An 11,775-nucleotide genomic window follows, 5' to 3' on the forward strand; every position below is an offset into this window, starting at 1 on the left:
TACATAAAATAAGAAAACTTGTTATGGATCTATGTGAAACAACAAAAACATTGAGTTTGTATCATAACGCTGTTCTGTACATTGTAATTTTTTTTATCCCACTGCTATTTGAAGTGAATGTTGTATCTATGGTTAATAAATCTGTTGTAAAATAATAGGATTTGATTTTATTTTTTTTATATTCATTGATAACACACTGTTTTATAGCCTTCAGTTATATATAGCGGCATATCAAAAGCACAGTGTATTCTCTCCGTACAGAGAAGTGAAAAAAACATGACGTCATAATAGCATATCAACTGTGTAGATCGATAGGAAAGGGGTTGGCCCTATGCCAAATCAAAAGCGACTTTTTTCAAAGAGCCAGTCACAGTTCCTTATTGGGGATTAGAAGATCTGTTCGGGGAATCCATGAGTCAAAGCTAGGGGGATTTTCTTTCCAGCGCATTTTAATATGTGTAATGACTTTTTTCCCTATGTGACGCTTTTTATAGTCTAGAATTTCTTCTACTTGATAGACGTCGTCTTCTTTAATGACTTTTTGTAATTGAGACTCGTAAAAAGTTCCTTCCAATTCTTCTCCGTGATAGTCCTGTACCTTATATATATAAGGAACAGCCCCCTGGACTCGATGAGATATGGTAAACAACTCCCGGGTCCAGTTAGGTAGATATCCCTTTTCAAAAGTTCGCTTTGCTTTACTGATGCGCACTATGTCTCCTTTGTGAAATTTAGGGGAAAAGAAGGGTGTAGAGGAGTTCTTTTGATACAGAGTTTTCCACACTTTTAGGACATTGAAGGCATTAACCTCAGCTGGAGCTCTTTTTATACTGCGATGATATGAGTGATTGTAGGCATATACCAGATCAGGTAAAATGTCCAGATATCTTCGAGTATTATGACGAGTGAAATATCTCCACATGCGAGCTTTTAGGGTGCGTTGAAAACGCTCAACGATACTTGCTTTATTTTCTGCATTGCGAGTGGTGAAGAAATAAATAAATTTAAAAGCGCGCAGAAATTCCTTGTTTGTGAAATCCCTCCCTTGGTCCGACTGAATGCGAACGGGTTGTCGCCCTTCCTCGGTAAATGTCTGTTGTAATCCGCGAATCATTTCTTTTCCTGTTTTCTGCTTTAAAGGCACCACCCAAGCATATTTAGAGAGTACATCGATAGCACACAGTAAAAAGGTTTACCATCGTTCTCTTTCTTTAATTGGAATACATCTGCCAAATCTAATTGCCATTGCTCATCGATACTTGTTACTCTTGTATGTTGTCGATTGAATTTGCGGCGAATACACAGGACGAACAACCACCTTTAAGCAAGTCCTTAAAGGTGGCTAAAAGGTGACTTAAAGGAGCTTAAAGGCTATACGACCTTTAAGCCGCCTTTAATTCACCTTTAAGCAAGTGCTTATAGGTCCTTAATGTCCAAACTTCTTTAAGCCACCTTTAAGCATCTTTAAGTGGCATTTACGCTCTCTTTACACTGCCTTTACACTGTCTTTAAGTGGCCTTTAAGTTACTATTGATCAAGCTGAACAATAAACACATAAATTAAATGCAAAAGCTCCTTTATAGAGATGGAAGGGGGTCATCCGAGTGATAATATAATTTCCAAGGAAGGGGGGGGGGGTGTTCCAGGCGGTTTTAATCGTCGCTCCATTAAACACAGATCGCTATCATCAGCACTGCTCCGATGAACACAAATTGCCGTTATAAAATTCTTTATAATTATTGGGGGTTTCAAAATTATTGTAGGGATGAGCGCAGTCTCTGTATCTTAATATGTGCATAAAACTAATTAAAGTATGTTTGTTTCCTATTATAAATTAATCGGTGAAAAATCTCTCTCTCTCTCTCTCTCTCTCTCTCTCTCTCTCTCTCTCTCAGTTCATCCGGTTATTAAAAAAAATAAAGATAATGAACCAAAAATGCATGATTTAATTTGTTAATCGGTTTAAGGTTTGTATTTTTTTTTTCAATTTTCATTATTTCTAACTCTAGATCTGCTACATACATGTTAAAGATGAAAAGATTCTCAACTGCCTTTGTTATATCGGGCAGGATATTACTGCTTTGTTTGTCTAGACATAGTTTTGTTCGTTTGTGTATATCTAATTAGAGTCTATTGTTTGTACAACTGAAGAAAACCCCTGGAACTAACACAGAATATACAAGATATACACAACAGTTGTGCCTAGGTGCATGTTTGTGTATATCTAATTAAAGTATATTGTTTGTCCAACTTAAGAAAACCCCTGGAACTAACACAGAAGATATACACAACAGGTGTGTCGTGTGCCCAGGTGTACGTCAGGGTTTCTAAAGGCGTTGAATTTTAGTATGTACGAGTATACGATAAGTCTAGTGAATAAAAGTTAATTTACATTTGTAATTCATTTTCAAAGTATTATTTCCTAGCTCTGGGTTTCAAAGATGTTACGTCTACAAATTAACGATACATGTAAGTAAGAGTAAAATCTTGAGGCTAATTAATTAATGTACCGGTGATCATAAATAGGGATTGATTATTTAAATATATGTATAAGGGTAAATATGTCAAATATACCCGGCCTGGGACATCATACAATTGTATGTACAAGTCATTTGCAATTGCCACATGCAGTAAATACGTCACCGGTAATTGGTAATTTTGTTTGTTATAGAATTGATAGTTTATAAATCATGTACATACAATTCATGCGCGGATCTAGAGGGGGGGTCGGGGGGGGGGGGGGGGGGTCCCGACCCCCCCTGGAAAATGAAAATTTATTAAATTTACATAGTAAAATTATCGCGAAAATATGCCTCGGACCCCCCCTGGCAAACACAAATATCCTTCGGACCCCCCCCCCCCCCTGGAAAAATTTTCTGGATCCGCGCATGCAATTACATGTAAATATTTAAACATATTGGGACGGCGCCGCGATCATGAAAACCTGGAAATTGCGGGAAATTGAACAAATACCCTAATAGTATCAATGCATTTAATAAAAGAAATGATTTCATTTTCTTTCTTACATTTTTATAGCTATAAATAAGATGAACGTATATCTACTCGGTTTAAATTTATTAACTACATGTCAGAAAGCCTACTATAGTGAACCTAACGGTTTCCATTTAGGTATAATATATTTTTGTTCACTGAAGACCAAGTTCCGTATTTCATTCTAAATACATGCATGCATGTAATTTATAAATTAGATATAATTGATTGATACAAACTGAATGGTTTGTCAAAATCTTTTCAAGTAAACACATTCAATACAGTGATTCAATATCCACTATATATAGGATATCAAAACGCTCATATACATGTAAGTTGCCGTGGCGCAGAGAAACTAAGGGTCCCGGGTTCAATTCTCGCCATGGCCGGTTTTTTTTGTTGGTGTTTTTTTTTCATTTTTCTTTCTAGAACAAAAACCGTTTTAATACCTTTTCTTTCATAAAGTTAATACATTTTGTTGGAAATTATGCACAACATTGAATTTAATTTTTTTTAATGGCTTAAAGGTGGCTTAATGGTAGCTTAAAGGTGGCTTAAAGAAGTTTGGACATTAAGGACCTATAAGTTGTCCTTAAAGGTGGCTTAAAGGTGACTTAAAGATAGTCTTTAAGCTGCCTTTAAGCCACCTTTACGCTTTCTTTAAGCCACCTTTAAGCAATACATATAGCTTAAAGGTAGCTTAAAGGTGGCTTAAAGATCGTCTTTAAGCTACCTTTAAACACCTTTAAGCTATCTTTAAGGAGGACTTAAAGATGGTCATTCATCCTGTGATGGGTTTATGCAAAGTATAAGTCTCTTGCTCTTTCAACCATCTTCTAATCTCAGAAATAGATATTGGATGTCACCTTGCACGCACTTGCCGGTATAAAGATTGTACTCATCCATATCCAGTCTTAGGATTGTAATAAATCTCTTGTAAAATGGTTTGTAAAACCTTTTTCTTTTTCTTCATTTCGTTTTTAATCTATTCCAATCTAGGAGGATATTGTCTCTTTTTCTGGTTGTCTTTGGAGTTAGAAGGAAAGAAGAAGCTTGTGGTGTGCTAAAAGTCGAAAGTTTCTGAAACCCCGTATCGTCATCATTATTATCAGACTCTTTGTCAGCTGGAATGGGCTTAGGGGTACTGATTTTTCCTGGTCTCTGCATGGCTTTTATAATGTCTGGATTCGGTTGGTAATCTGTTGGAACATTGATTTCTTTTAGGGCTTGAGCAAATCGGTCGGTTCCAATAGGATGGCTGATTCCTTTGCGAGATCTAGTTTTCATTGTATTAGTTACTATATCAACGATATAAGATTGGGGGATGAGTTTTTCTCGGTATCTGATTTCTCCCACGGAATTCCATTTCAAGACTTTTGTTTTCTTGAGATGATCTAAGAGAAGTCCTGCTTTTTTGCATTTTGTTGCTAACACTTTTTATCACTTGTTCTTCCAGTTCTGAAGATCTTGGGTCAGCAGCATTAGCAACAGGAGCAGCAGCAACCTCAACATCTTCGAATGCCTCTTTATTTTTCTGTGTTTTAGGTAATGGTGGTGTAAATGTCCTTTCCTTTCCCTGATCACGGGCTTGTTGTAAATAATTCCGATATCGGTGTAATTGATGCCCATAGAGAGCCACTTTTTCTTCAGGGTTCAAACTTCTCTCCCTTTAATCTGATCTTCTCTCCCTTGAATCTGATCTAACTTGTGTCCTAATGCAATGGTGGCTTGAAATTCGGGATATTTAGGTAATTTTCCTTTCAATTCCAGTAACATGGCTTCCGGAACTAAAACCATCTTGCGACTCATGATTTCAAAGGAGTAAACTGAGGAGCATGGAAATCACTGGGAAAACGCCCCCTTTTTGATTCAGTATTAAAGTTCTTCTGCGTTTCTGTATGGACTGCGGTTGAACCTGGCGCCTCAAGATGTGTTTCTGAGGAGCAAGTTTTTTCTTCTGAGAGGAGTTTAGTAGAACGTTGCCTTTTAAGAGGTTGTACTCGATTTCACAAATTTTATAGATACAGTCATTAGAACAGTGCTTTAACACTTCTTTCTTTAACTTTGGTGAATAATGTAGCTTCGATAATAACTGCAATATGGGCAAATGAGGTTTCAGTCGAGATTTACAACAGCACACTTTGCTCTTTTTCTTTTGGCTTGTACCCATCTTTGTTTAAAATGATATCTAGATTTAGTCTGTGAGGGTTTTTATACTCTTTTCTAGGCAGGGTCATAACCCAGGTGAGTGGTTCTCTTGTGCTGATCTCTATTTTTCTTCACTCTAACTCTGCAGGACAATATCGACATTGATATTTCCCATTCTTGTTTTTCTTATCGGGATCTAGTAAAGGACTTAAACTAGCCACTTTTGTAAACAACGAGGAGGATTTTGGAATGTGATGAACAGGAACCTTAATACCAGGAAACACACTAGGTTGAATATCGGGAGTTCTCTGATCCCTATTGGTCCAGTCATGGCTCGATCCATTTTCTTTTGACCTTGTTTCAACATGGCTATTGTGGTATTGGGGGGAGGTTGAGTAAACGAAATCTGTTTATGGTTTTTTATAGGAAGTTTAACAATCAGTTTCTGTCCTTTCTTTATGCCTTTCGTTTTCCTGAGGGCTTTCGTTTTGCTTGAAGCCGTTTTTCCTATGTCAACCATCCACTGGGGGAGCTTTCTCGTTTTAGGAGCCTTGGGATTATCACTACACTCTTCAGGCGACGTTTTTTGGGTTTAGCTGTTCTAGTATTAGCCAGATTCCATTTCAATAAATGGCGAATAATGACTCCTCCAACAAATCCTGCCCCACCCCGTTTCAGTATGGCTTTAATCCTGTTATCATCATTGACTTTTTTATTTGCAATGACACTTAAATCATCTCGATGTTTATCGATGAAACGTTGGGTCTGCTTATGGATAGGAATGACTCCTTTCAATAAATTTTTAGCTCCAGCCAAAAACCATTTCATTAAGGCTTTTCGCCCCAACTCGATTATTGCTGTGCGTTTTTTTGGATCCCGTTCATGTTGTAAGCGCCTTAAGGTACGTAGCAACTTCTTTCCAGTCATGATGTCAACTGAATCGGAGGTTAGACAAACTCTTGTATTTATACTCTAGCCATGTACACTGTCAGGGTCTCAAACAATTGACTCCTCAAGCGTAATTCATCCGGAGTCTGAGGGCTTAAATCCACAATGAGGTATCTGATGGGTTGGCAAGTGGCATCTTGATAGGCAGACATTAAATGAGGCATGTCTAATTGTCTACTCAACACCACAATTTGAGATTTGTCTCGGGGAATTTTAAACAACACTAAATAATGAGCATTTAAACTGATAGTGCGATGCTGAGCTGCTCGATCAAATACATTTTAAGCATTGTAAATGACACTAGTATTCCTATGATGAGCTTTCCGTGTAAACCAATCGACTGTTGTCTGGATCGCTTTACCTCCCATCATATCATCAAATATTAAAAGGTGTCGAGTATTGAGATCCGCCACTAATTTCTCATCGTCCTCTGGAATATTGCGTACAAATTTGACTCTGTCTTGTAAAGATTCGTAAGCCGGTTACCATTCTCTATAACACCAGACGATTTGCTCGGGGTATGGGCTGATCCAATGAGTATTTTCAACTAGTTTTTTAACAAATTCAGTTTTCCCCGACTTGGAAGGGCCTGCTACTACCATAGTAAATTCGTGTTTTAATTGAAAAGGGGCTAGTGTATCGTAGGAATACATCTTAAAGAATGACAAGATTTCAAGAAAATCATTCAATTTAATTGATACAAGACTATGAAAAAGGTAAAAAAAAAAATCCAAATCAATGTGATATACAATCCATAGGGTAGGGTTCGGTAGTCAGGTACTCTCTGGCGTTTATCATACACGATGCGTCTGGACACGTTCCCCCAGTTGTTCTAGGGTTTCGTAGAGATGCAGGCGAGCATGAGCCGTGGTAAAACAAGCCAATACCACGTTACCGAAGGGTCATTCTTCTAGAAATTCCCGTTTCTCTTGGTAATTGACTAAAATCATGTCCAAGTTGGGATCTTCCGAGTTTTCCAGGAGTTCTATCCCTTTGACCTCTAGACTGCAGTCCTGTAATAACTGTTGTAATTCTTCTTCGGTTAAATAACGAGATTTAGGTAGTTGAATTCTCTCAGCGAATTTTCCCCACAGACATTTCAAAAACAGTTTGGCAATCGTTCTTTTGACGGGGTTTTTCTCGATTTGAGAGGGATCTAACATGATACCTTCTCTTTCAAAAATGTCATGAATGTAGCTCCGTTTTTCCTCTTTGCTCTCACATTCAGGGGGAAATCCTGAAGCTTCTTGTTTTTTTTTCAAAAAGGTGTCTATGTAGGCTTTGAACAAGGTGTCACTAGTTTGAGGAAAATGCCAGATTTCGTAAATGCGCTCAATTCGATACCCCATGTCTATCGCTTTATGGAGTTCAGTGCTTACCCAGGTTCCAGTGAGACAGCATTCAGATTCAGAATGCAAACATTCTTAGTCCGGTTCCAGACTCTGTCGTTGTTTGGCACATGTCAGACATAGGGGAAATAGTAATTTTCCTCCGGAACGATAAGGCAAGACGGGATGATAGAGACCGCGTGGGGGTAAAACACGGCATTTAATCAATCCAAAATATACTCCCAAGTCTCCGAAATTATCAGTTTGGATATCGGGTTTCCCACAGGAAAAGGTCTGTACTTTAGCACGTAAGGATAGAGAGAACAGCCATCCATATAGCGCATATCTCCCTTTGTACAGAACAAACGAATGGCATTACTGCGCCCTCCATACAAGCTGTCCCTGGGATTCAAGGGGTCTTGAAAGTCTAATTTTTGTACAAAGTTCCGTAACTCCTCTTGTTTTTTAAATTGACTGTCAAATTCGTGTTCCCATATACTAACGACCGCATATCCTTTGTCCCCCAACTTTTGTTCTCGGCGGAGGGTCTGCTCGTAGACCGTGGCGTAAGTCTTGTCTAGGTGGTTAGGATGAATGTCTGTGGTTCGATCTGGATAAAAGGTGGGGCAACCATGCCAATAGCATCCATGGAATTCATACACTGTCTGCGTGTTTTCATCGTAACCGTCCACGGTGTAATTTTCCAGTCGTTATTAGCATGTCGTATTGAACATCGACGACCCATCCGGGCCAACCAACGGCAGGCTTTGATGGAATACTGGCGAGCAGGATGATAACCCAGATTGGGAATGATGGCAATGGTTTGATTTGGCATGAAACTCCGCCGGTAAGCTAAATTGGCAGTGCTGGCAAAAGTGAGAGCTTCCTAAAAGGGATTCACGTGAACCTGAGACTGTATGGTTGCTCTAAACTTTGCACAGCAGCGCCTTAAAATGTCTACATCCGAGATGCAATAGGCCAGGAACTCTTCTCGGAAGTTAAACACATTTCCTCGTTGCTGTTCGTACCACGCATAAAAATCTTTACGCCCCGTGGTGCTCATGTCGTCTGGGTTGTAGTAAGCGGGAGGTGGACTCCCACGTAATCCTGGTTCTGCTCCGTGTTGAAAAAAATGTGGGAAATACCCTTTTTTTAGTTCTTGTAAACCGAAAGCAGAAGGCATCTTTGCAAGTGCAAAAGGCAAGTAGTTGTAGGAGACAATGGAATTTATGTCACAAATGTTCATGGACAAGATCTTACTTCCATTCATGATGACCGATGGTTTGATGCAGGCTTTGTGAACGATATATTTTAAAATAATTTGTCCCTCGTATCCCTTAAAATTGTGTGCAATGACGAAGGCCCCGTCGTGCACTAAATGGGTGGTTTTGTTTTGAGATTCACATTTCAATAGCCAATCTACGAACTCCTTCAGAGTATCAGGTCCTTCAAACACTTGCTGACGCGGACCTAAACTCTCTGACAGTGCGTACAGGGTTCATCCACAGGTAAATGGTCACAATGTTGACACACTCGATGAGCCACACACAAGTTAGGGGAATGAATACCGTGCTCTTGAGTGCACTCGAAATCGAAATAAATGTACAGCTGTAATTCGTCCTTTTCTTTTCGGGCTTCTTTTGCACGTAACACTGGTGATCGCTCTCTACATTTTTCTTACAGATCTTACATTGTTTTTGTCCTTTGCACTTGTGGTTAGCTAATAATTTTTTGGTCATCCAGGTCTGACACTGCGGGCATCGATCCATCAAATGACATACTGAAGTGTTGGTCTTAGAGCTGGTAGGTTGTAAATGTCTCTGGTAGCACCCCATACTCTAAAAAAATCCGTGACACTCGGAACATTCGATGCTTATGCCATCGGGGGTACAGGGAGTGTCGCCCAAGCAAAACGAGCAGCGATGAGGGCACTTGGTACGATGCTCTTCGATGTGGCTGCATCCAACATCGCAATTATCACAGTAATATTTGTATTCGCTGACTCCAGGCATGGAAAGTATGGTATCGTAATGCCCTCGATCTAGCAACACGTTCAGACATTTCCCGTCGCCGTGACTCTTGTAGATTGGCTTCAATTTCAAGGCACGCGTGTTAGTTTCAAATTGAAAGATCTTTAGTCGAAATTCAGGGCACAATATTTCCTGTAACTTCCTCCATTCTATAGGGTCACAGGGTAACTCGGGATCACATCTGGCAAGTTCGATGAGCTCTCGAGCCTGTTTTTAAGGTCTTCCGTTTCCAACGGAAGACCTTACTATTATTCTGAAAAATTTTCAAATTTCTTATTATTTTTTTTTTTCTTCTAGACGCCAACTTTGATCCTTAATATCTCGCTCGTTTGTTCACCGATTGTTTTGAAATTTTTAGGATTGATAACATGCCGCGTGATGTTGTCGTTGCATATTTTAGTTGAGGAAAATCCCCATCCGGTTTTGAGTTATTCCCCTTTTAGTAAAATTTAACGACTTCTTTTGTCCAGGGGGGTTTAGCTATAACGATGACTGGCAGAGTCTCAAAGATGGGCTGGTTTGGAAGCTAATACATTGAATTTGTGCGAGATATATTTTATTTATTATTTAAATGCAAATAAAAGGGGTGGTATAGATGTTGAAACAAAGGTAATAAAAAAATTTAAAAAAAATTCGCGTATTTTCCGTGTTAGTTTTCTCCCTGATAAAAATTTGTTATAACATGTATTTTAAAAGATCTTGGTCTTACCAAGACCTTTCATTCGGTATACAGAAAAAGGGGCTGACCCCTATAATTAGGGAGTTAGATGCGTCAAAAGTTTCTTGTCAATAACTTGTAAAGGAATAAAAATTTCTAATGCATTATTGAAGCAAAGTTGTAAAGAAATTAATTTTGAATCCTTCCGTGGTATTCAATTTAATGTTTTCGTAATTTATAGCCAGTATTTGCAGAAACAATTGTTGTCAGTTCGGTCCATTTGGGGGGGGGGGGGGGGGGTGCGCACGTTTGGGAGGTTATGAAAGGGCTTTTTGTAATGCACTAACTGATACATGCAGCGCGCAAAAATAATTCTACATAAAAGTCCCAAATGTTTTTATTCATATGTACATATTCATTTCATAAAGATGAACGTCTTTGACCTTATTTTTGTTGTTTGTTTCATAACTGTGCCCCTTTCTATATTTAGATGCATTACGAGACTCAGGTAACCGATCGATAGAAGAGTCGCTAGCTGTATTCAGGCCGTCGCCTTGACGACAGTGCATATGCTTGTAGAGCTGGACGTACACATGTTTAACGCCCCACTGTGTTACTGTAACAGAGACATTTTGAATTGTTTCAGTACTGGGAGATGTGTTAATAAAATGGTTCGAATGCATGGTAATTAAACTCAACTTTTCTACAGTTCGTATACACGGCCGTCATATAAAGCACAATGTGTATTACTGACATGACAAATGTACGTTGGCAATTTAAACGAACGCGGGATTGCTCCCGATATAACATTTCTTTTAAAGCAAAACAAAATACTGATTTCCGATGGGTATAATATTATCATCGTGGAGATGATTTTAAAAAGTGAACTTATATTCGTATACGATAATATTTGAATCCAAAGCCGCTATTTTTAAGTAACGGTTATTAGGGATATTAATTATGACTTGCCCCGCGTTTCACGTTTTTTACTTGCAATGCATCTACAAACGAAAATACCAAACAACCTTCGGTTTATAAATTATTTATTACATACTAGTACACAATATTAAAGAGATAATTAAATAAATTGTGCTTTATAATTGTACTCGCTATCTTCCGTGGAAATAATGGCATGGAAAAAATGTTATTCAATGTTCATCAAAAACGATGTAGCCTTAGCAATCGAAAATAATTAACAAACTGTTTATTGATAGATTGACACATTAACAAACATTCAGACCCGCAATGTATTTTTTGCAAATTCTATAAAATGTAGACTCAATAAGTGAATTTTTCCGGTTGGGGTATTTTGAATCACATGTGTACGCTATGTGTACATGTACATATAGATTAATAGCCATATAGATAAACACTTTCAGTGTTGAATTTTTAAAAGATATTTTGTACATGAAAAGCAATGCAATGCAAGGGCTATTAAATTCGAACAATGTACATACGGTAGGGATCGAACTGATACTGGTTCTGCTTGTTCTACAACAGCGAATGAAATGCGAAGTATTAGGGTGTTATTTTTTAAACAAATAAGTATTGCTCTCGTAAAACCTTGCATTACTAAACAAAGTATTTCATCGGAAGCATTATTAGTTACCTTAGCTGCATATATGTAGCTCTCCGTCTGGAAAAATTGAGTACCATCCGAAATTTTTCATAC

At 38.3% G+C, this 11,775-nt stretch overlaps 1 protein-coding gene across 1 annotated transcript; it reads right to left on the minus strand.

Annotated features, from left to right (window-relative positions):
• Positions 1–367: 367 nt before the first annotated feature.
• Positions 368–922, minus strand: LOC136275907 (uncharacterized). Its single transcript, XM_066086212.1, has one exon. It carries the CDS (start codon positions 920–922, stop codon positions 368–370), a length of 555 nt encoding a protein of 184 aa, XP_065942284.1.
• Between the last annotated feature and the right edge of the window lie 10,853 nt (positions 923–11,775).

This window comes from Magallana gigas, chromosome 1, assembly GCF_963853765.1.
Source record: "Magallana gigas chromosome 1, xbMagGiga1.1, whole genome shotgun sequence".
NCBI lineage: Eukaryota > Metazoa > Mollusca > Bivalvia > Ostreida > Ostreidae > Magallana > Magallana gigas.

Bases quoted from the DNA above. Each gene is read 5' to 3' on its own strand.
- LOC136275907 (XM_066086212.1), bottom strand. From the start codon at position 922: ATGTGGAGATATTTCACTCGTCATAATACTCGAAGATATCTGGACATT.